This window comes from Dendrobium catenatum, unplaced genomic scaffold, assembly GCF_001605985.2.
Source record: "Dendrobium catenatum unplaced genomic scaffold, ASM160598v2 fragScaff_scaffold_847, whole genome shotgun sequence".
In the NCBI taxonomy this organism is placed as follows: Eukaryota; Viridiplantae; Streptophyta; class Magnoliopsida; order Asparagales; family Orchidaceae; genus Dendrobium; species Dendrobium catenatum.
This window is the reverse complement of record NW_021319309.1, coordinates 3,114,822-3,141,195: the sequence shown is the minus strand read 5'-3', so window position 1 is coordinate 3,141,195 and position 26,374 is coordinate 3,114,822. Positions and strand designations below refer to the sequence as shown.

The window sequence follows — 26,374 nt, the reverse complement described above, 5'->3', positions numbered from 1 at the left end:
AAGAATGATTATAATTATTTATAATAATAATTTTTTTCATCTTAATAATAATAATAAAATTAAAATATTTATAATATAAATTTTTATTTTAAAATTTTTAGTCTCGTGCATTTAATGCACGGGCATTTATACTAGTATATATATATATATATATATCACTACCGAAAAGTTACCGTTTGTGATGAATTTGAGATTGAGTCAAAATTATTTGTGACGAATTTGCGGTGAATTAAAAAAATCATGAATTTGAACCTCACTAGCTACCCCTGCCTGAGACTGACTCGCTGCCCGCTTCCCTGCCCGAGCGCCTAATCGTCTACCCACTACCCTACCTGAGCAACAAAACATACTAACCGGCCTGCCCGAAATTCGAACCTATGCCATTTGTAAAATAATTCCCTTCTCTATTCCGTTGTGGAGGCAAAACCCAATAGAGAGATTTTTTATTTATATTATAACTCAGCTTGTGGCAGATTTACGATGGCCATCTCCGCTGCAAAAAAAAAAAAAACGTCAAATTTTCATTTCAAATCCAACACCATTTTCGACAAAAAATAATCTATCAAAAGTCTGTCGTGAATCCATTATAAATTGCTGACTTTCCTACAGTGTATATTATCATTGCTCCCAAAATTATCATATATATTACTCATGAATCATACAATCACAACACAACCTTTTATTCCTGAGTACAAAATAATAATTAAAACAAAAAGGAACTTAACATAAGAAATCTTGACCAGCCTTATTATCCTAATCCTATACCCTTACCTAAAAATATTTAAACCACATATAATGAGCTAAATATGAGTCATCCCCCACTCCTGCCTTGCTCCACTAAGGTTATGTCTTTGCGGCACTAGTCGCTGCTGTGCTGGTGTACTTTTCAAGGAAGTTTTTTTTCCTTTTCATTGCTCCTTATTTTTTGCGATTTCACGATCACTTTTCCAGTTTCGTCCACCTCCGGTCCGCTGCGGCCGGAATGGCAGTGAAATGCTTGAAAGATCCTAGTTCTTTGAAACATCCTAGTTCTTTGGATTCTTCATTGAAATCGCGTTCATTTTTTGAGGTTTTATCTGGGAATAATTCTGAAGCTTGTTTTCCGAAGTTAAAATCATTTGTTTTTCGAGGTTTGCCCTCTCTTTGGATTTCGGAGGAGGAGACCCTCTTACTAGCATCGCCCCTTAATTTCACTTTGGTTGGTTTTTTCCCCTTGCAACGGCCTTCCCTTGACTCTATCTGTAAGCTCTTTTTCAAATGAATGGTGATTTCTAAGTTACGGTGTTGGATCATACGCATGTCTTGATTAGGCTGGTGAATGATTTTACTTGTAATGCTCAGTGAATATTTAATAAATAAAATGATTTAAAAATTTAGATTGATTAAAAATGTGACATCTGCTATATTGTTTTAGCTCACTGTGATTTTACATTTTATTTTCACAATCTTAGAAAGGAATTTATTCGATTTAGTGGTAATTTTATGTATCTGATTTTAGTGTATATGCATTATTCTGTTTTGATTGTGCAGTTAGGATCAGTTATTTTTACTATGTTCTATATCTTTTGTTTATAGTCATACATCGTGATTATATATACTATTTTGATGATGAATCAAAAGCAAATATTCTAAATGAATTTATTTTTTTATCATTTGAATGTTTTAGTAGCTATGTAGTATGTAATCATTTTAAAATTTTAAATTGGAAGATAAAATTTGAAAATTCTAAAACTAGCTTTTATTTATAGTCATGGATTGGTCCCATCAGTCGATCTTATTGAGTTTGATTGTGACTCAAGCTTCATAAATATAATCAAAATTTAAAACACATCATACAACCCATATTGATTGTTTGCTAATATATCATTGTTTTAGCATTTATGTGATTTAATGATGTTGGGATTAAGCAATATTGTACTTGTTGGATTTTTCTCACTAGATTTAATTATAAGCATATAAAATTTGATAATCATTTGGTCTTTTAATTAATGTCTTGAAAAATTTAAATATACATCAAGTGCTTGATCTTGGCTCATTTTAACTTAGACCGATCTACTTTTTTCTCGTTATAGCTTTTATTTATAATCATGGATTGGTCCCATTAGTAGATCTTATTGAGTTGGACTGTGACACAAGCTTCATAAATATAGTCAAAATTTAAAACACCGCATCATACAGCCCATATTGATTTTTGCTAATATATCATTCTTTTAGCATTTATGTGATTTAATGATGTTGGGATTAAGAAATATTGGACATGTTGGATTTTTCTCACTAGATTTAATTATAAGCATATTAAATTTGATAATCATTTGGTTTTCTAATTAATGTCTTGAAAATTTTAAATATACACATAAGTGCTTGATTTGGGCTTATTTTAACTTAAATAGATCTACTTTTGCGTCGTAATGATTATCTCATCGAGACACTCAGTTCAACTTTTCGTCGGATGTACTTAAATTTGATTCCAAAAAAAATTTAATTTGAATATTATCAAGATTTATGTCAGATCAGTTGAATTTTTAGATGATATATCATTACTACAAATCAAATCTTATATACTCAAATAAAATATAATAAAACCCATAATGTTTTTCACATGAATAATATTCCATCAAATATTTATGATGGGAAAACCAATATATTTCATTTCAATCCATTTTGACTAATTCAGAGCCCAAATGTTTATGTAATTTGAAAATTTTGAAAATATCACCGTAATGAGACAATCATTTTGAATGTGTAAATTTATAAATTTAAAATATACTTGATCTTTTAAATAACTTTTTAAAAAAATGATCTACCGTTTTGAGTGCTTTGAGATTCTAATTCTTAATTAATGTTCACAATATACATAATTTATCATTAAATAAAATTATTTTCATACATTATCAAATTACAAATAAAATAATTTAAATTCATTATTTGAATTTAAAGTTAGCATGATAATTGATACGTCATCAAAAATTGTTTTGATCGGTCATGAATCTTGATACATATCTTAAATGGAAACTTTCAAAATTTAATTTACGAAACATCTGAACACCCATTTCAACAAATTCATAGTCAAACTGAATGAGAGAGGAACCCAACAACACAAAAATATATCCAATCTAAGCTCAAATGAGACAAATCAAAGGTTTAAAACAGAGTTGAAAGATCTAAAGTATTAATTAGATAATCAAATGATATACAAATATGGCATGCTTATAATCAAATTATGCATCTCGACAAGAAAAATCCAACGAGCCCAATATTGTTTAGTTTTGACATCATTAAGGTATTTAAATGCTTGATTAATGCTCCATGATCGAGAGAATGAATATGGGTTGTCTGATGGAGCACTCCGAATTTGTCTCGGATCTTTTTCATATTCACATATCAAGTCACTCTCAAAATCTATAAATAGACATCCTCTCTCTACATAAAGGAGGATGAGGCTTGGACCATGCACTAGAGACTCAAGAGAGCTTAGAGACATGAAGAATTATGAAGCTCCACCCTGGTACCACCATCGACGAACCCTCAAAGCCTCGCTACCACTGCTAGACCTCCTCTTGACAATCTTCATCAGACATTTGTCCGGCCACCATTGCGGGCTCTTCACCCTATCTCCATCACTCGTTGACTTCAGTCCCTCCAACCACTTTCGCCCCATTATGATCTTTCTGACTTCTGTTGCCTACCAACTATGATCCCTCTAATAATCGTCGCCTGACTACAATCCTTCCAACTATTGTTGCCCGTTGACTACAATTCCTCCAACCATCGTTGCCCAACTACTATCATTTTGACCTTATCAGCCCATTGACTATGATCCCTATGACCACTGTCACAAGGCTGTGATCCTTCTGACAACCATAGCCTGCTAACTACAGTCCCTCTGACCTCTATCGCCCAACTATGATCCATCAGACCTCCATTGCTTGTCGACTACGGTCTCTCACACCACCACACCCGAATACGAGCCCTTCGACTTCTGTCGCCCAAATACAATCCTGCTGATCAAATGAATAGGCCAACACTCTCTTGATGATATCTCTCTTATCATAGGATTCTCCCAACTTCAACTATGTAATGTATTCTATACAATGTATATTTGCTACATTGAGCCAATACATTGCCCCAAAAAAGGATATCATTTGTAATCAATAATAGTGGAATCATTTCAACCGGGCAAGTCCCCATTATTTCTCCCCTTTTCGAATTTTCCAATTGAAAGCAAATATATCTTATGATTATTGCATCCCCTCTTATTTGTCAATGTGCTAGATCATTGTACAAAGCTAAGACATTAAGCTCCTAATATCTCTACGACCACGAATGTTTTGCAAGCAACAACAATGTTTATTTAGAAGCTAAGACATTAAGCTCCTAATATCTCTACCGCCACGAATGTTTTGCAAGCAACAACAATGTTTATTTAGCAATAGTTTCATATGAATTAAAATAAATATATTAAAATTTAAGATGTATCATGTATTATATTTAAATTTAAAAATAGTGATAAATATATATAATTTACAATCACTCATAAGAGTGAAAATTAGTTGGGTTGAGTCGAGTTCTTCTTAATCGAACTCAATTTATATAGTTCCTGCGAGCTTGAGCTTATTCACTAAGCTCGAGCTCAATTCGTTAAAACTTTATAGGCTCGAGCTCGGCTCGACGAACTCATATGAAAAGCTTGATTTTAACTCTATTATTGAACTCGATATATTAGTTTTAAATTAAAATTTTTAATTTATAATATATAACTAATTTAAAAAAATTAAAATGCATCATATAACGATGATTCAAATTAATTTGTAAATATATTTTAAATTAATTAAGTGACTCAACAAACTTTCGAGTCGAACTAGGTTGAACTCAAGCTCGAACTTATTTAATAAACAAGCACTCAATGTTGAACTTGTGGTGCGATAAAGTTAACTGTGAGCTAAATAATGAGTCGAATTCGATCAAACTTGACTCAACTACAAATGCTATTGTGGAGTGTTTGTTCTTTAACAATTAATGGATTGGCGCATTGCTGCGCGTTGTAGTGCGCGAGGTACGAAGCAAGAAGAAGTGTCAGGCTGTCACACACTAAGAAAGGCTGGGGAGCAGAGGGTGGTTGGGCTGGCAGAGATTCTCCCGTGAAGTTTTGTCGCTTTGTCTGCCGAAATTTTTGGGCAGCTGCGCCCACGACGTAGCATGTGACGAGCACGCCAGCGGTGGAATCCGAGAACGCTAAAGATTCCAAACAAAAGCGTTTCGCTCAGTGATTGATTGATTTTTTTTTTTTGAAAAATTAGGGGCAAAGCACTTTGTATTTATAAAAAATTGCACAAAATGAAGATGAAAAATGAGAAGCTGCAGCTGGTGATCATTCATTCAATTGGATCTGAAGAGCACAAACAAGCCTAAAAATTGCAGATTCTCTTCATAATCATAACATTTCGGTCTGACTTGAATTGCTCATTGTGTCATTCTGACTATTAGAGCACTTCACATCTCTTTTTTTGAATGCAATTTTTCTTTCTCTATCACCTCCGATTTAATTCCAGGTTCTTGTGCCTTGCTTCTTAGGTCCAACATTGCTCAGCTATACCTTTGGATGGTCTTCGGACAACTGGGAACTCTTTTCCCAGACTCTTCAAGCTGAATGTTTATTTTTGACTGAGTCCTGGCAGAAGGGGGCTTCGCTTCTTTCTTTTTTGGTTATAGTTTTTTTTTGGGTTTTCACTATATTTTCTGCAATACTGAACTCTTTAGTGTTTGTTTTTGTTCTGTTTTTCCTTTATAGTTTTGGGCTCTTTTTGATCTTACTTCTTTTTTGGTGGAGTTTTCTATATTTTACGTGTAGTTTATTTTTTTTTATATACGGGCTTGTCCCGAAAATTTTCCAAAAAAAAAAAGATGAGATAGGGGTTTTATTTTGTTTTTTTTTTTCAAATGAGGGCAGTGCCCAATTTTATTAAATAAATATGAGTACAAGCGTTTGTCTAAACTTATTTTATAAAGATGAGAATGAATTTCTTTTAGAAAAATATTTTTTAATTATTATAAATAGACTAAACATATCTCAAAAAGATAAAAGACTAATAAGGCTTTGTTTGAAATAGTTACTTACTGATTCTTAAATCAGCTTTTTAATATAATAAAAAATTTGTACTAGAAACCTGATTTAAGAAACAGTACGAATCTAAGACTTTATTTGGGACAATTTTGTTACTGTTTTCTAAAATAGTTTTATTGTTGAAAATTTTTTAATTCAAAAACTTTTAATATTAAAAAATTTCTTTAGAAAACATTGAGGAACCTGCCCCAATTGAAGCCTAAAATGGTCACTGAGTCTTCACCAATGATCAAAATGGTCTCCATCTATTTAAATGTTCTACTTTAGTTAACAAAGTTTTTAAACAGAGACCTAAATAATCTCACAAAAAGATTATTTGGTTCCTATTTAACAAATTAAGAGATCAAATTAATATTTTTATATAGTTGAGGATTATTTTAATCCTTCAAAAAAATTTATGAAATCAATTCTATTTTTTCACCTATCTCAAATAGACCATAAATCAATACAATATATACTACTATGATAAAAGTGTCTTGAGTTTTCACTCATATCAAAATTTAACCTTTTATTTTAATTCTTCAAATATTATCATGTTAATTCATTATATCATGAATAATTAATAAAATTAAAAATATCTTATGCATTAATTAGTTAAATGACTATTAATTTACTCAAACTATTTATGTGAGTTCTTACCCTCCACAACTCTTCGTAGTCTTGCTTACCGGTTAGACAACAGTGGCGGAACCATATGTTCCTTAGGGGGGCCCTCAAAAATTTTTTTAATAGGAGAGAATATTTTTTGCCTCTCCTAAAAAATTACTTTTGCCCCCCTAAAAAACTCTTTTGTCCTAATTTGTCCTAAAATATCTATATATTTCTTCATATTTAATTCTAATATTTTCTTTCATGTTTTTCATAACAGATTAATTACATTTTTTTTTTTCTTGCTTATTTTTTTTCGTAATATATAGATATATAATTTTTTTATATTTATTTGTTGTATTTGCCCCTCAAAAGTGAAGATGGTTCGGCCCCGGTTCGACAAGCTCTTCTTCTTGACGACGTTGGGTTCTGAAATTACGCTTCTCCTCCATTTCGGCTGTTTATTGTCAAGTTCTTCTTCCGACTGCAACTTGCTCTTGTCTTCCCCTCTCTGCCATCTTCAGGTTCGCGTCATTTGAGTCCTTTCGATTATAACCATTCGTCATAAATTACTGCTCTTCGTCTATGTTTAGCTCGTTAATTACCCTTTGTTTTGGCATCCTATCGGTTACACTTTTCGTATATCCTAAACTTCTATCGACTTCTACGCCTTTAAATTGGCGTAAGATCTTTCAATCTCCTGTTAGATATATATGAAATATAGTGCGGGCCTTATGAATCTCATCCCGACCGGGTGGCTTACGCGGCCTGCACTTGCTTAGTGCTGGAAACGCTAAGCTTACCCCTTGTGATACGGTCGATGACATATGCGACAAGTGCGAAGATTAGGGCTCTGTCCTACCTGGGTTGGAACATTGGAGCTAATGATGTGGCTAATGGGATGGGCACGTCGGAGGACTTCGTGGCGCTTTCACTTTTGCTGGAAGTAGCGATTGCGTCGGTTCTGGAGTTCTTTGGGGCGCTCTCAATGGGAACTCATGTGACAAGTACTATGCATAAGAGGGTCCTTGTGGCGTCGGTGTTTCAGGGGAAGAATTCGTTGTTGTTTGCTGGGCTTCTTTCGTCAATTGGCTACTTCAGATACTTTGTTGCAGGTTTGTTATTTTTTCCACTTATGTTTATTCCTCAAATGCTTCTCTGTTTTGATTTTTTTTTAAAATATCTGTTGAGCTTCGATTGTTTAATTCTGTTTATTCTTTATCTCTATAAGAATTATATTTGTTTTGTTAAACTTGGAGCAGATGAAGAGTTGGAATTGTAATGGCAATGCCTTTACTGTGTTGCTAATTTTACACCAACGCCTTCCACCTGCTTAGAAAAATGTTTGCTTGTCCGCACTTCATAGCACTTATTAGTATTAAGGAATGCTAGGATTGTTAGATTTGGCATGCAGTCACTTGGGTTTCAAATTTTAGAGTTTTTCTCTTAGAACCGCATTACACGATAACTGAAAAGGGAAGTGTAAAAATTTAATAATCTGTATTGACCCACATAATACACAAAATAGTAAAACAGAAAATAGGGAATAGGGAGAAAGAGGGCTAGAAGCTCTGAATAGGGAGAAAGAGGGCTAGAAGCTCAACAAGTCTCCCACATTTCTTACCAACTTTTCGTACAATTTTATTGTAGCAAAATATTGTATACATATCATAATAAAGGTGTATTTCAGTTATGCTGTAATAGTGGCATTTCAACTTGAACGACGAGGATGCACTTGGTTGTTTGTCAAGGAGTGGCAGAGATTGTCCAAGTACAGAAAGTGGTGGACATAAAATAGATTTTGAAATATCTTGATGGCTAGTGGAAGTACTATTGACATCGCCTCGCAAGTTGATACTGGACTCATGAAGCGTCAACTTGTCTCTAAAGCATGGTGAACAGTTTGATAGATAGAGCCTTTGTAAATATATCAGCAATCTAATCTTGAATATGCGATGAATAATAATTTGATTTTTTTAATACAATCACAAACAAAGTAAGAATCAATTTCAATGTATTTTTTTCCCGACATGAAACAATGGATTGTTTGCAAGAGCTATTGCTGAAATATTATCATAGTATTTAGGATAGATATGACAAATATTACACTTTGTATTTATTTAGTTAGTTGTTATTTGTAATAGAGCCATTGCTTAATCAAGCAAGATAATGACCTTTTAAAACTTACTAAATAACTATATGAATATAAAAATATATGATAATATTTCAACAAAATAATAATATAAAAATTTTTCCACTTAAATTATAAATTTTATTAATGAGCTATATGTTTGGTATTTTAAATCATATTTTAATGATGTATTAAGTTGATGGCATATCTAAGATGTTAGCAACTTGGAGTATGGAGTGGACCATCAATGTAATGATCATTGTAGTTGCCAATGACATTTTCACTTTTGTTGTAGGCATTGACATATTCATCATTGTTGGAGTTTACATTGGCATAATACCTTTTGACACAAGAACAATTTATGAACTATCAATTTATATGTTTATTTGTCCACTAGAATATTAAATCTAGAACTTTGATTGTATATAAGAGTTCTCATATATGTTCTTGTGCTTGACATCATGCTTTTGTGTTTGATATATGATGGTTGTTGTTTATCTCATCTTTATAAATTTCTATTTCAAATCGAAAAGGGTTTTCTTTTCCTTGTTATGTGTTAATTAGTTGAAAAAGCAAGTTGAGGTTTACTTGTAATAGGAAATCCATAATTTTTTTGTTAAATAATATAAACTTATATAAGAAGATCCAAAAAATTTTGTAGCACATTACGAACAAAAATTCTTCTTTAAGAAGAAAACTAAGATTATTGATTTTTAAGTTTAGGGTTCGTAGCTGAATTGAACTATTATCACCGAATCTATGCTTCTGCAGCATAGGCTTCCTTACTGATATAATAAGTTGCAACTCTTCTCCTTATCCACCAATTGAGTCAATAGTTCTAACATGAGCTCGACCCAATTTGATAGTAAAAACGGGCTTCAAACGCAATGAGATGAAGGCCGTTTAATAGGGGTCTGCATAAGAGAACTCGAGCTCAAGTCCCTTCAAGTTAGAGTTTAGCTTGACTCATGCTATAGAATTTCAGTTTTGTGTAATAGACTTTTAGCTTGTGAATTCAAATTGCTATAATGGAGAAACTATAAAAAGCCAAAAAAAAATGGTACTCTTCCATGCTGTGAACACTAAGAGTTCCCTAACATTGTTTTCTTATCAAAATTGATTGTGATGAACTACTCATTATTTTCTTGTTAAAATTGATTGTGATGAATTACTCATTTCAACTTTTATAAAGAGCGTACATTTTGTATTTATTGGGTTGAGTAGTCTGTAGTCTTTAGTTTTCTCGTTATACCTAATGAATACAAACTTTTTGCCCTTGTCTTCTAGCTTTGTTCTTTGTTGATCCGGAATGTGTGCATAGGCCACACTACCAAATATTTTGAGATGCAAGAATGCTAGTTTTTGACCACTCCATGCCTCTTGTGGTTTTTTATCTTCTAACTACAAATGTGGAAATATGTTTTGTATGTAAATTAAGCATTGCAGGGCTTCCGCCCAAAATTCTTTAGGCATCTCATTACTCTTCAGCATTGACCGAACCATGTCAAGAATGATCCGATTCTTACTCTATGCCACACCATTTTGTTGGGGAGAGTATGGTGCAATTAGCGTCCTTCTTACTCTTTGCTTCTCGCAATAACTTGCAAAATCCGTTGAGTTGTATTCACCACCTTTATCAGATCGCAATGCTCTAATGAACTTGCTAGTTGTATTCTTTCCCATGACTTTGAACTTCTTAAATACATTGAGCGCCTTGAATTTTTCCTTCAAAAAATAAACGAATGTTTTTTGGAATGGTCGTTGATAAAAGGAATAAAGTATCTTTTACCGCTAAAAGACTCAAGGTGATTGGACCACAAATATCAGTGTGTACTAGTTTGAGAATACTTGATGCTCGATATTTCACCTTCTTCTAAAATGAATTCCTCGTATGTTTCCCAAGTATACACTCCTCACAAATCTTGTCAGTATAGTCTATCTCTGGCAGTCCATACACCTTCTCCTTCTCAACAATTTTTGTAGGCCTCCGTACTGCAAATGGATGAATCGTAAATGCCATAGAGACGCCTTGTCTTCTACATCAACATGCAAGCATCTTTCTCATACATAACTAAGGTTGATCTTGTACATTCGGTTCTTTGACATCTTAATTTGTTTAACAAGCCACCCCTTCTTGTCCATCAATTGTAGTACTCGGTTTTTCATAAACACTGAGTATCCTTTCTACATGAGTTGCCCCATACTCAAAATGTTGCTTTTCATATCAAGCACATAATACACATTCAATTAACCCTTTCGTGCCATCTTTTCATAAGTAAGAGATTGTACCTTGACCTATCACTTGGATATTTGATGCATGTCCAAATGACACATGCCCATCTTCAACACCAGCATTTCTTTGAACAAAACCGCACATATGATTGCTAGCACCAATGTTGAGATACCAAGTCGCCTCGCCGTTGGTGTTCTCTTTATCACAGGCTTACATGAGAATCCCATCTTTCGTCTCTGCTTCTATGACAAGAGTAGTGTTCTCTTCAATTTTATTCTCGCCATAGCAATCTTTTGTGTAGTTCCAAAATTTTCCACAATTGTAACACTTGTCGAAGTTGCAGTCCTTCACATAGTGACCATACTTGCCACATTCATAACATTTGACATTCGAGTGGTTGAGATGGACGCCTCTTCCACGAGCTTGTCCTTAGCCTAGCCAATTTTGTTGATTTGACTGCTCCACCTCATAATGTCTTCCATGACAACAACTTCTTTCACCACGATCATTTCCACAATCTCTTCTTCCTTGTCCTTCTCCACGAGAATTTTGAGAATATAGTACCTTATCATCTTTAATTTTCGTCTTGGATTGAAAAACTTCTTCGAGTGTTTCCTCCTTTCATTATTCATGTGCCTTGAGAGAGAGCCAACAAGCTCATCAACAATTAGTGTGTTGAGATCCTTTGACTCTTCGATCACTCATACAACATTCTCTAACTTGTTGGTTAATGACTACAATATCTTCTCCACTACTCAGACATCATTCAACATCTCACCATTTTGCTTGATATAATCAAATACACCTTTTGACTCTTTCATCTTCAACCCTTCCAATTCGCCTCTCAAAGTTTGGAGGAGCACTTGTTTGACACGATCAGCTCCTTTGAACACTTTTGAAGTTGTCGCTCCAGCAATCTTCTCAAAGCTCGACTCTTCTACTGCTTGATATAGCAGGTAGAGAGCGGCTTTATCCTTTGCTCTCATCTTCTTCAACGCCTTTAGTTGGTTCATCGTCATGCCCACCATATATGTTGTTTAGATGAAGCCGTTCTCAACGACTTCCCATACATCTTGTGCGCTCAATGCCCGCATCTGAATACTTTAGTTGTCATAGTCAAGGTTTAAAATTGCGTAATAGGGTATTGAGACGTTTTTCTTTCGTAAGGCGAGGCGTAAGCCTCAAGGCGTTTTGAGGTGTAAGCCTCAAAATTAAAAAAATTGCATAAATTGTAAATAAATAGTAAAAGTGATTTTTTATATAATACTAAAATAATATGTTAAATAATAACATATTAACTTTCTTTTGACTATGAAATAACAAATTGACATATATATGAAACATAAATTACACAAGACGTAAAGTGACAAGTGATAGATTGTGTGAAACAAAATTGAAATCCAAATATTACAAAAACAAAACAACATAAAATATTATAATCACGTAAAAGTATCCTATAGCATTAAGTTCAGCTCTAAATTCATTCATTCTTAGTTCCCAACTCATCAACATTCAATTCCTAAAAAAAGTTGATAGAATTGACAACAACTCAGAAATCATCTGCAATGTCATTAATGAGGGGTCTTTATTTGAGTCGTTGTCATAACAAATTGATTTCTCCCATGTCCCATCCTATGGAGTTCAATGCCTCCCAATTTGTTTCTTATTCATTTATTTCAATCATCTTTTTCTTTTATAAATATTTGTCTTCAACATAAAGATGTAAATAATACTCTCAAAATTTTTATAGGTGGTGGTGGTAGTGTGCAGCTTCAAGTGATTCTCAACAGTTGCTACGATCATGGTGACTACGACAAAGGAGGTGGGCAAGAGGTTGAGGCTATTGAGAGGAAGTTGTTACGGCTTGAGGGTGCATGAAGACGTGATTTGTTATGGGCTTTAGTTTAGGGTTTTTGTTAGTTTTAATAAAAAATATATATATTAATCGGTTGAGACGTACACCTCACTCTAGTAAGGCGAGACGCGCCTTAAGGCGGATCTCAACCAAGCTGAGGCATAAGCCTCATAAAAAAAGCTTGAGGTGTAAGCCTCGAGGCGTTTTTCATTGGAATTGCGCTAAGGCGAGCCTCATATTGCTCAATTTTAAACAATGGTCATAGTTTATCTTCGTGAGTCATGGTAGCGATATCTTCCAAATCGATAAACTTCCAAGATTTGTCATGGCTTTGATACCAATTTATACAAAATGAAATTGCATTCACACCAAAACAGTTAATAAAACTAAAACAAAGATATTTTAACTTCCTATTGACTGCTATCCACATGTCCACCACTAGCATGATTTTAGATAAGCACAATCTCAAGTTGGTTATCCGTATATTTGGATGGTTGAGTTTATCAACGGCCTCGCCCTTCCTTTACAGTCCAGAACAAGAAGATGGCACAATCTGAAGAATCTATTATCACTCTTTCACCCCTTGAAGCTGTATAATAGCCACTAAGAGAAAGGCCTACCTTCAACCATCTCTTCTTAATCATGAAGAGAGGAATCCCAAATTAAATCTTCCCTAATGATTCAACATTGTAAAGCCCTAAACAAGAACCTATCTCATCTATATTGACAACATCCGAACAACACACTTCCAATCTTCCTTTCCATAATACCTTCCATTCTTTCAGGTATCCGAATGCCGAAGAATTCAAAGCCAAGTCTAGGGGATTGAAACTTTCTTCTTCCCCTTCCTTTCCCAACTTCACACCCTAAATATCTGAGTATAACGGATTCTAAGCCGCTTCCATGATCATAGCTTTGAAACTCTTTGCCATGTGTAGAAGAGAGACCTTTGGAATGCACAACACCCACCCCAAAACAATGTCTTAAAAGAAAAGGCAAGAAAATCAACAATGGTGGAGACCAATATGTATGTTTGCGTAAGTATGGAGCTAATTATTGATATTGATAAATATTACATATTTTCTATTATAAAGGCCTAAAACACGCCCAAGACATGAACAAGCTTACAAAATAACCCATGTGGCTTGCTCGCATAGCATCCCATTGGACATGGGTTGCAAAATGGGCTCAAAGACCAAAGACCAATGACAACAAAGAAACGTCAAAATCTATTTATGAAGCAACTGATCCACTATGGAGATAGAGCCTAGGCCAAAGCCCGACCCATAAACCAACAACTCACAAGCATATAAAACCCAACACATTTACCTACCATTGATTCTTCAGCTCCTCCAAACAATGGAGGTATATTTTGAAATTATTTCAAATTTATCTAGCATAATCTCATCATGTGCATTGATTTGTATTCTTCGATTATGCCCCCACAGTGATCATTACACTATTTTATTGAGACATAGGCTTCGTGTGGGACAGCTTTTTTACTGCTTCCTAAGCAGTATTCTTGTACAAATTTTTAATTTTTTTACTAAGAAGCTGCTTTAAGAAACAGAAAAAAAGCCGTCCCAAACAAAGTCATAATCTCACTTTTCTATTATCAGTTGCATTTGTTCCTTGTATCAGTTGGGTGAAAACTTTGTTCATTCGGATCTTCTTGCCGATTGTACCTGCAAGGTTATTGTATCGATGAAATAGCAATTATTATGCTTTCATAATTATAAAGTCCATATTAAAACCGTGCCGTTATCATTCAATTCTTATTTCAACTTCAAACAAATAGAGAGACGCTACAAAGTTGGTAATAAGGAACATAAAAAAAACATGCCAATTAGCCTCCATTTATGTACTTAATGAAACATATAACTGTTCCAAAGAAAACTAAATTTAAATCTCTTCTGGCAACTGATGATACCAGTGGGCTATATGCCTTCATGAGTAATAAAGTTAGTGCTTATATTACCCCTTTTGTAACCATCTACTTTTTGTACATTACAGGTGGCTTGAATTTGCATACCTAAATTCCCAATTATTTATTTTTCTCATTTTTTAACCTTTTTAGTATTAACGTAGCAGTAGAAAGAGTATATCATCCTATGTTGTGCATGGACTTCAAACAAATTTTCTTTAACCATGTAAAGACCTCAACATTATTGGTTGATGGAGGATAAAATCAAAATTCATTTACCAATTAGTGACGAAATGTAATGGTTCTTATATATGATTTCTGAATGAAATCCAACTCATAAGTAATTCATCGAGATTGCACACCTTTTGTTCCTAGTTTTGCTATAAAAAAGAATACATAAATAGAAAGAACGTATAACCGGTGAAGCCCATCCTATTCTTGAAACATACAACTCGCACGCACTCCCTTTCCAAAAATCAATTCACCAAGCACTATTCTTAGATTTATTGGATCCTCATCACTCTCAATTTCTAGCATCTGTATCGACCCATGTACTTATTTAGTGTTCACAGTTATAGTTCCATTTTCACTTTTTATGCTATTAACTGGCCTTTTGTCATGTTAGAATGTAACTAGTAAGGTACCTATCTGGCCAGGATCACTGATAATGTTACATTTCAAAATATGCTAAAAACTGGATGTACTTTAGCCACACTACAGTTTCATTTGGGACGGCTTTTTTAATGCTTTTAAAGCAGCTATTTAGTACAAAATTTTTAATTTTTATATTAAAAAATATTTTTAAGAAAAAATAAAAAAACCGTCCCAAACAAAACCTAATCCTCAATGCTTTTTAGCAGAAGCACATCCAAAAATGACTACTTCATATTTTAGTTTCCATGTGACTTCATCAATAAGAAACATTTTAAAAAACTTAATTATCATAGGGTTCATATAGTATTACTAATTCAAGAAAATATTTTGTTTTAATGAAAGTATGCAATGAGAAAACCTAATGATTTCAACTGTTACAGCATCATCATCATGCAAAAGTCTCATGATCAGATCTAACCAATATAAACAATCACTGGCATCCTTGTATGATTTCACTGTTATCAAACCTTTACCACTCAATATTACTTACTAAACTATAATAGTTGCAGCAAGTTTCTACACAATGATGTAAGAGAAACATTAAAATCTTCCAATCTCAAAATAAGGGGCTGTTTGGTATCGGATTTGGCAAAGGATTTAAGCAAGATTTACCCAAAATCCAGCAAAACAGTATTTTGCGCGACTGTAAATCGGGCGATTGCGTAAATCCTGGATTTACAGATTTACGTCGCAAATCCGCGTAAATCCGGGTAAATCCTAATTCCATTCTTTCCCGGATTTTACTGGATTTATACCTGTGGTGCCTGTGTTGTGAAGTTGTTGCGAGAGTCTTTATGTAGATGGAAGACGCATTGCTTCGACCTCATCCGTAGCCTTAGTTGCTCCGAATGTTGCTCAGCCAAGCGTGTTCCTCCCCTGGTACGCAACTTCCGTAGCATTCCTGCCGGCTTCCTCTCTTCTTTGCGTAGGTATCACCCTGACTCCGGCATTTCATTCGTATATTTCGTTTGTTGTATTCGAAACAACCCAATCAACAACACCGCGGCTTTGCGCAAAATGCCATGACAAATGCTACGACTATAACTAGGCCAAGCGGGAAGAGATGAGTAACTGTTTTAAATCCTATAATATGTTGTCAAACAGTTTCTCAGAATTTAACATTTATCATACCAAACAGTTTTCAAGATTTAGCAGCCTCAGGATTTAATAAATCCTGCTAAATTAAATCCAATCCGATACCAAACAGCCCCTAAAAGAGAAGTTATAAAGCTGATAAAATTGCTAAAAATAATGCTGGGATAGAAGATTTTGTGGCATCAAAATATGTAGAGTTTGTTTAGGTCCTTCAAGGTATAGCATCACGATCAATTGCTGGCAGCTCAAATCAGTTAAGATTATTATAACATTATGGATAAACAATCGGAATTAGACGGATTATCTCTTGTACTTGTAATGCAACTATCTAGAATCCTCCATTCCTTCTTGATAACCAAGAAGGTAAAGGTTTCCTCCTTTCTGCATTGGGGATGGATTGCTTATAGGACAATAGCATCATTCAACTGTAGCTTTCTTCCTGATTTACCTCCCGACGCCAATTGCTTTCAGAGTTTTACCCTAAATCCGAACTGCAGCGCTGTAGGAACCCTTAAGAGCTAAGGCCATCTCCTACCGAATTCCAAACGCATGAATGACGTTGCTCACGAGCTCTAACGGAAAGGCAGAACTTTCAATATTTGGTTGTGGGTAAATAGTATGACGCCACCTTCGCTATAAAATCTACGGGATCTGCTGAAGAAACATGCGAAAAGGAGAAAAACATTTATCTGGGCGCAAAATGGAGTTCGATTGGAGATTAATCACATCATTTTTTAGTTTCATTACATTTTGGAGTGAAAAATGAGATTTTCGGTTGGAGATGCCCTAACCATTGCCACAGTCGAGCAAGCACCCCTCTGCTGAGCACTAAAATAATTGATAATGCTATTGAGAAGTATTCTGTTATGACATGATCATTAAATATTATTTGTCAAATGAAATAATTAAATTGAAAAATAAATTATTTACATATTTTAATAAAAAAGAGTAAATTATAATTATCAAACTTTAATTCGACTCAATAACTAACTATAATCATAAGTTTTTTTTTTTTTTTTGGGAAATTTATAATCATAAGTTTCATGTTGAGTTGAAAAAAAACTAATTATTTTTTGCCATTTAAATAAAAATAAAGTCAATATTTAATCAACATTATAAAATATTCAAGATTAAAGAGTGTGCAAAATGTATGCTGAACTGCTTGTTTGATTGGGAGGAGCAATTATTACGTCAGGTCATCTGACGTGTCCAGAAACCAATAATCACGCGCCACGTCACCTGAAACTTGGTATTGAGCACTCGGTATTGCTCGGTATACGTCCGGATTTTCGATTTTTTGTCTGGACGTAATAATTACTCGATTGGGAAAGTTCTGTCTCTCCTTCTCTATAATTTACGTTCGAAAGTACTAACTGCTTTATGGCTCACCTTAAAAAAATTACAAAATATATGAACAAATGAAGTATTAAATATATTTGAATTATGTTAACTTAATATGTTGTGCTAAAAGTTCATGAAATACTAGTATGTGCAATGTCATTTAACTCTAAATCAATTTTTTTATTGTGAGCATATAATTTAAAAATATTGATACAAAATATTTTATTGAAAAAATAATTATTATTTATTTGATTTTTAGAATTTTTTTAATAGAAAGCTATTTTTTTAAATTGGAATAGCTTAGTGGCTCTTTCTCCTTTTGTTTTTTTTTTAGTGGTAAACCTCAAACAGACCTCCGATCTTCTACAGTTACCATCTAAAGCTGATTATAGCCATCTAATCAGTTTTAGATAGCCAGGATTTTCTTTCGAGTGGAGAATCATAGTCATCCAAAATAGATTAGATGGCAGAGATCACTAATTATACTTTATATAGTTAACAACTATAGAGGATTTGATTTGTGTTGCACAAAATATCTGATTTATGTTGGTGGGTAGCTCTTATGTTGGCTGTTCTGCACTCTGTAGCGATGTGCATTTTATTGCAAGTAAGTATTTTTGGTAGAATCCTCATTATTATTATTATTTTAATTAATTTATGATTTTTTTTTTTTTTGGAAAATTGAGGCCTTAGCCCATTCTATTGATAACAAGATTGCTTACATGTGTAAAAAGAGCCTTGTAACAAAATAAAACCTAACAAAATTTTGAAGATCAGTTATAAAAAGAGTCTAAAAACTAGACAAAGGAACAATATAAAGAGAGCATAGATTGTTCAGACAGACATCTGTCTGGCTGAGACTCAGAAATGTAGCGATTTTCATAATACGAGGAAAGCTTCTTCTTTGGTTGCCCGAAGACCATCTAAAAAGAAGAAGATGACAGGTGTGTCATCATTGTCCACAGCCCAGAACCCTACCTTATCAAAAGTTAGAAAGCCTCTGAAGTAGCCGAACATCAGCAGATCACGTCCAAATATAGGTCGGGCATCATAAAGATGCCACCAACAAACCTAGCACAGAGATTCACAATCAGCATAATAGATGATAGTAGTTGTAATAAAAGACAACAAAAAGGCATCTACAAAGATAACATTTCTCCCCTCCATGCATACGAAAGTTGATAGATTTAAGCAAATATGCATGTAAAACCACATCAGTTGTATTCCATATTCAAAACCTCATTCGACTCATTGCCATGTTTCCAACCTGATAGCTTGATAATAATAGCTTTAGAGATTTTCTTAGCAAGTGAGTTAACACATAAAGCAGTTGACTTAAACCTTCTATTATTACGCTCCAACCAAAGGAAATAAATAGAAGCGTTCAAGATGATAAGGAGACCATGTTTAATTCTTTTACTTTTAGACATAGCCAGATTTTCAATATGATGAAGAGCTAAATAGATGGTAGGCCCGAAAAAATGCGTCTGAAAGGAGGAATGAGTTTTACTGACATCTTAAAAGAATAATCACATTCAAACATCATATGTGAAGTGGTCTCCAAAATTGTGACAGAAGGAGAAGAATTTATCCAGAACTGGAATGTTCCTGGCAGCCAAGACATCACAAGTTTTCAAGCCACCTCTGAGAGTCAGCCAAGAATAAATAGAGTACCTCAAAGAATGTTTTTTATGCCAAATCAAATGGTGCCAAGCATATTGGTATTCATTAATAAAATAATATAAATAAAAATCTTTAAACTTAGCATTTCCCAAATTGTCCCATCCAATATGATTCAAACTATCAGTAGCAATGGAAAGATTCAAATAAAATTCCTAAAAGAAGGGTTACCAACATTAGGAATATATCATGTACCATTAATAATCCAGCTAGCCAATTGTGAGTTGTAGGCTGTGTTAAAAGAGAGATCTTTAAATATGTCAGAGACGGTTTCCCCCAAACACCAGTGGCCCCAAAAAATAGAGATGGGGCTATTATGTGAAATAAAAAATCTAAATTTCTCCCTAGCCACATCAACAGTGTTGCAAATGCTTTCCCAGAATGCCGTGGCATTAGACAAACAGAATTCCAAGGAGAGGAGTACCTAGCTAGCAACCACCTAGAAAGAGGAGAGGGAATATTGTAACATCTCATAATAATGCCGCAATTAAAAGTAAATCTTAAGGCTTGTAATGAAGCAATATTGAGTCCACCAAAAGAATGCGGTTTACAAGTGTTATACCAAGAAATAAGATGAATGTGCCTACTGTCTGAATCCCCATGGTATAAAAATTTAGAAAAAAGCTTTCCTATGTTCTTGCAAATGGATTTAGGATTGATCGTGCTTTTGATCCAATAAGTACAGTATTGATAATGGTGTACTTGATGCATTGCAGTCTACCTGCAAAGGACAGCAGCCTAGCCTTCCAGCTTGATAATAAAGAAGTAACTTTCTACAACAGAGGTGCAAAGCCAGATAGCTTAGTTCGGCCCAGAGATATAGGAATTCCCAAGTAAATAAATTTAGATGAATAATTGTGAATTTGAAGAGCATTAAAAATATCGTTACGGCATGAAACACATGGTGAAACAATAAGAGAACTTTTGTGTAAGTTCAGCTGCAATCCAGAGAGATTAGAAAACAGATTAAGAATTCTCATGAGCTTAGCACAATTAAAAGAATCTGTCATCCCAAACACCAGTAAATCATCAGCATATATAAGATGAGACAATTAAAAGTTTTTAGTTTTGAAGCCCTCAAAACCATGGGAATCAGTATTAGAATCAATAAGGCAAGATAGAGCATCCATAATAATACAAAAGAGGAAGGGGCTAAGGGGACAACCTTGTCTCAGCCCGGATGAAGAGGAGAAAAAACCTCAAGAGCACCATCAAGGTAAATTGAAAAGTGAATATCATTGATACAAGTTTTGATCCAGTTGATGAAAATTGTAGGGAACCCTTTATCAGCCATTCTGGAAAATAGAAATTTCTTGGAAATAATATCGATAGCCTTCCTGATATCATATTTTGCATAAAAAAGATCCTTTTTATATTGCTTTTTGAAAAAAAAAAACTAATAATTTCCCTAGCCAAAATGGATTGTTAGTGGCAATCCTATTTGGGATGAAAGCAGCTTGATTAAGTTCTATGATTTTAGGCATGATAGTTTTCATACGAGTAGCCAAAATTTTTGCAATAATTTTGTGGAAAACATTGCAGAGGGCAATTGACCGGAAATCTTGTAAATTTTTAGCATGAGATTTCTTCGGAACAAGAGCGATGGTAGTTGCCTTAGCACTGATGGGCAAATAATATTTGTTAAAAAAATATTTGATGGCCTTGCAAATTAAAGGACCCATGATGCTCCATGTCTTATTATAAAAATCAAAGTTAAACGCATCAGGCCCAGGCGCAGAGATGGAGCATCCTGTGTTAATAACTATGTGAATTTCCTCATTAGTAACCGGCCTCACTAATGAGGTAATAGCAGTAGCAGGAATAACTTTGCCTTTTGGAATGAGGCTAGTGTCATTTAAATCAGGAGGAGTGGAGTTGTATAGATTTTTTAAGTGGTTGATGATGCTTTGGAGATTACTATTAGAAGGTTCATTAGAGTGTTGAGCAGCAGCATTAAGAGAGCTCCCATTGAAAGCTTTCCTTTTCCAAATTTTGGAATACATAAACTTAAAATCCTCCTCACCATTTTTTAATCACTTAATTTTCGATCTTTGGATAACCCAGGATGCATGAAGAGAGTTATAAAAAGTAATGTCCACATTGATCTTTTTAAGTTCACCGCAAAGCTCTCTATTAAGAGGATCTTTATCAATCAACAGTTGACACCTAGCTTGGTTGGCAGCTAAAGAAGCACATTTATTTGCAATTAGATTGGATGAATCCCCTTCTTTTGCTTCGATCTCTCCTTTCAACATTTTCAGCTTCTTGTAAAAGCAAACAATAGGATTCCCTTGGTGAGAAGTTTGAAAAATATTCATTAGAATGCTCTAGAAATTAGGCAAATGGCTCCAATAGTTTTAATACATAAAACATTTCAGAGTTTTCTTAAAATGAACATCTTTGAGTATAAGAGGAGTATGATTTGAAACAAGACTGCTCAACACTGTACAATGGGAATTAGGATAATGATTAATCCAAGCTTCATTAACTAGCACACGGTCCAACTTCAAATGGATAAGATTGTCATTCCTTTGATTGAACCATGTATGAAAGTTGCCAGAAGATGGTAACTCAAGCAGGTTAGTGTAAAAAATAAATGAATTAAATGGTTTCAACCTAGCATATGCCAGGATGTTCCCACGTTTTTTTCTCAGACTGAAACCTACATGCTACAGGTGTTAAAATCACCAATCATCACCCATGGAAATGAACCATGAGGATTAGTAAATCTCAAATCATCCCAGAGCTTAAATCGCTCCTCAAATGAATTAAAAGCATAAACAATCGAAAGAAACATAAGAGTATGAGACCCACCGTCAGATGACCAGAAATCATTTGGAGAGAAGAGAAAATAGGATTGAATGAAACCTTGTTTGAGTTCCATTTGATCCAAATACATCCAGGAGAAGCCAGCTCAAAATTATTAAAATGGAGTTCATGTTTAAAAACACTGTGCGTTGAACAAAACCAAGAGTCCTTAAGATTAGAACAAAGAATGCAGTTTTCTATAATACAAATTAGGTTAAGTCCATGCTCACGAACCATATTCCTGCAACAAAAAACTTTATCACGGTTGTTGAACCCCTGATATTCCAAGCTGCCAATTCATAAGAAATTATGTTTTTGGTTAGGGCCTTTCCGGGTGCCCTTCCCCCTAGTAAGTCTATTCGAAAGAGGAGCAGAAGAATTCACCACTTTAGAATTAGTGGCACTAGAATTTTCTATTTTAGTGTTAACAGAGGAGCCTTTAGGATCTTCCTGTTCATAACAGTGCAGTGAGGAGAAAGAATCAGCTTCATTAGCGTCTTGAAGGACACTAAATTTATTAGAGGTGTTTATTCTAGAATTGATTTGTCCAGTTGTATGAAAAATTGAGTCAGAGGAAGAAGAAACTAAGGATGTTAGTGAGTTTAAATTAGGGATAGAAATGTTGGCTATTGCCAAAGGGGGTGTTAGGTCAAATTATCCAAGGAAAGGGCATGGTTTATTAGGAGGAATAGCTGTACCAGTCTCAACTCCTAGGAGAGGATCATCAGTAGCATTAGAGTTAAGAACAACATTATCTGCATGTTCTACATGGCTAGTGGAAGGTAAAGTTGAGGTATTAGCATCAATAGCATCATCAGTAGCAACTGCCAAAGAGGACTCTCCTACCTTGTCAGCATGTTCCACAATGTGGGCAAGAACCTTGGGTGTAGAATTAGGAAGAGGAAGTAGGCCTTTGGAGTTTTGAGAAAGGGGCCTTGGTCTGCGACTAATACTTCTACCCCTAGGAGGGTTGAAAGTATAGTGTTGTTCAAGGTTTGGATTGGCAGAGCAATTTGAGGACAAGTAATTAAGGGATTTACAGTAGGCACAGAGGGTAGGGCGCCATTCATATTGAATCTTTAAATTAAAAAGCTTGTCGTCCACACAGATATGAATAATTTCAGGATAAGTCGCCAAAGCATCAACTTGGATGCAAACTCTAGCATATGTGAGCCTAGACTTCAATGCAGTGAGTGCATCCACAACTAGCGGATAACCAACTTTAGTAGATAATTTAGAAATTCTAACTAGAGTCCAACAACATAAAGGTAAGTCGTGAATCTTAAACCAGATTGGAACAGAGGTGAACTCTTCACATTTTGGAGAGAAGTGTGAAGATCATTTTTGAAAAATAAAAGGTTTACCAAGAATAAACCAGGCACCTCTTGACCAAACAAGTTCAAAACCCTCCGCACTAGAGAACTTGAACAAGAAAAAGCAATCACTAAGAGAGATAAGTTTCAGGCTACCTTTGAGGTTCCAGAGCTTCTTAACATCATTTAGGAGCGACTCATAGAAAGGTCTCTTACCGAGAGAGTATCCGACAAGCGCCAGATCCCATTCTTCCACAGCATCGACAATATCTTCAGAGGGGAAGTTGATGATTTCTTCCTCAGTTGGCAAGGGGGATATCAAGAACTCACAAGCATTGGGGTAGCATTTCCCAAATTGTCCAATCCAATATGATTCAAACTATCAGTAGCAATGTAAAGATTCAAAATAAAATTCCTTAAAGAAGGGTTACCAACATTAGGAATACACCATGTACCATTAATAATCCAGCTAGCCAATTGTGAGTTGTAGGCCGTGTTAAAAGAGAGATCTTGAAATTTGCCAGAGATGGTTTCCCGCAAACACCAATGGTTCCAAAAAATAGAGATGGGCTATTATGTGAAATAAAAAAAAATCTAAAATTCTCCCTAGCTACATCAGCAGTGTTGCAAATGCTTTTCCAGAATGTCGTGGCATTAGACAAAACAAGTTTCCAAGGAGAGGAGTACCTAGCTAGCAACCACCTAGAAAGAGGAGAGGGATAATTATAACATCTCATAATAATGCTACAATTAAAAGTAATCTTAAGGCTTGTAATGAAGCAATACCGAGCCCACCAAAAGAATGTTGTTTACAAGTGTTATACCAAGAAATAAGATGAATGCGTCTACTGTTTGAATCCCCATGGTATAAAAATTTAGAACAAAGCTTCCCTATGTTCTTGCAAATGGATTTAGGAATGATCGTGCTTCTGATCCAATAAGCCACAATATTGATAATGATGTACTTGATGTATTGCAGTCTACCTATAAAGGACAGCGGTCTAGCCTTCCAGCCTGATAATAAAGAAGTAACTTTCTACAACAGAGGTGCAAAGTTAGATAGCTTAGTTCGGCCCAGAGATATAGGAATTACCAAGTAAATAAATTTAGATGAATAATTGTGAATTTGAAGAGCATTAGAAATATCGTTAGGGCATGAAACACAAGGTGAAACAATAATAGAACTTTTGTATAAGTTCAGCTGCAATCTAGAGAGAATAGAAAATAGATTAAGAATTCTCATGAGCTTAGCACAATTAAGAGAATCTGCCATCCCAAACACCAGTAAATCATTAGCATATATAAGATGAGACAATTGAAAGTTTTTAGTTTTGAAGCCCTCAAAACCATGGGAATCAGTATTAGAATCAATAAGGCAAGATAGAGCATCCATAATAATACAAAAGAGGTAGGGGCTAAGGGGACAACCTTGTCTCAGCCCGGATGAAGAGGAGAAAAAACCTTAAGAGCACCATCCAGGCAAATTGAAAGTGAATATCATTGATACAAGCTTTGATCTAGCTGATGAAAATTGTAAGGAACCCTTTATCAGCCATTCTGGCAAATAGAAATTTCCTAGAAACTGTTGAGTCTTGTAATTAGGTTGTTAAACCTAAGTGAATGTCCCAAGGCTACCAAGAGGGGGGTGAATTGGTACTTTAAAAAATTTAAGTCCTCTTTTGAAAATTAAGTTGAACCGAAATAAAAATTTCTTTTAAGTTTTTCTAGAAAAATATTTTTCAACCACAGATTTTTAAAACTAAAATTTAAAGTGCGGAAACGTAAAAACAGTAAAGTAAATGACACCAGATTTATAGTGGTTCGGTCTAAAACCAGACCTACATCCACTTCCCAGAGGCACCCTTTGAGTATTGCACTAATACCAATAGTGACTCTCCTTTTGCACCCACAGCAAGGCGGAGAAGCCTTTACAACACACACTTTTCACCACTCCCCAGTGCGGCAGAGAATCGTCCGTCCTTTTACACAATCCCCAGTGTTGGCAGAGAACCGTCCGTCCTTTTACACAATCCCCAGTGTTGGCAGAGAACCGTCGTCCTTTCACACTCTCCTAGTGTGGGCAGAGAACCCTTCGGCTATTTACACTCTCCAAGTGTAGGCAGCAAACCCTTCGGCTGTTCACACTCTCCAAGTGTCGGCAGAGAACCGGATCTCCTTGACAGATCTTCTCACAAGAATCTAGAAGGAAGAAAGAAAAGAGTGAAGTAATCCCAATTCACAAGTAGAGATTCTTACCTTTGAAATTCAAGTGAAGCCTTCTCGCTCCAGTGGTAGGAATCCTCCCTTGAATGCTCTCTTTCACTCTCTCCTTGGCTATTCTCTCAAGAGGCACGAAGATCAAATGATAAAAAGATTGGGTGGCAGTCTAATTTGGACTATTTATACAAAAGACAAGAAAAACCACCCAAAAACTGCAAGTATTCAATTCTGTACGCAGTGGATCGTCTTGTACGATCGTGGATCGTCCTGGACGATTTTACTTAAACGATCTGAAACGACCCTATTTGAATATGTGTACAAAATGTCTTCGTACAGCTGATCGTCCTGTACGAACTAGGTTCGTCCAGTACGAACGGTTATTACAAGGTCAATTCTAGAAACTGCTGAAAA

At 34.8% G+C, this 26,374-nt stretch overlaps 1 protein-coding gene across 5 annotated transcripts in view; it reads left to right on the top strand.

Moving 5' to 3' along the window:
• The first annotated feature begins 7,099 nt into the window (after positions 1–7,099).
• LOC110113609 (inorganic phosphate transporter 2-1, chloroplastic-like) overlaps positions 7,100–26,374 on the top strand; it is a 24,177-nt gene continuing 4,902 nt past the window's right edge. The window contains exons 1-3 of one of the 5 annotated variants that reach the window (XM_028696835.1): positions 7,107–7,233; positions 7,397–7,824; positions 12,824–14,436. In XM_028696835.1, the coding sequence (XP_028552668.1) occupies positions 7,530–7,824; positions 12,824–12,951 (423 nt within the window). In that variant the 5' untranslated portion in view covers positions 7,107–7,233; positions 7,397–7,529 and the 3' untranslated portion in view covers positions 12,952–14,436. Of the gene's footprint in view, positions 7,825–9,135; positions 9,361–12,823; positions 14,437–14,941; positions 15,028–26,374 lie in introns of those variants that run through there. The other 4 variants (XM_020846251.2, XM_020846249.2, XM_028696836.1 and 1 more) reach the window with 4 other exon arrangements.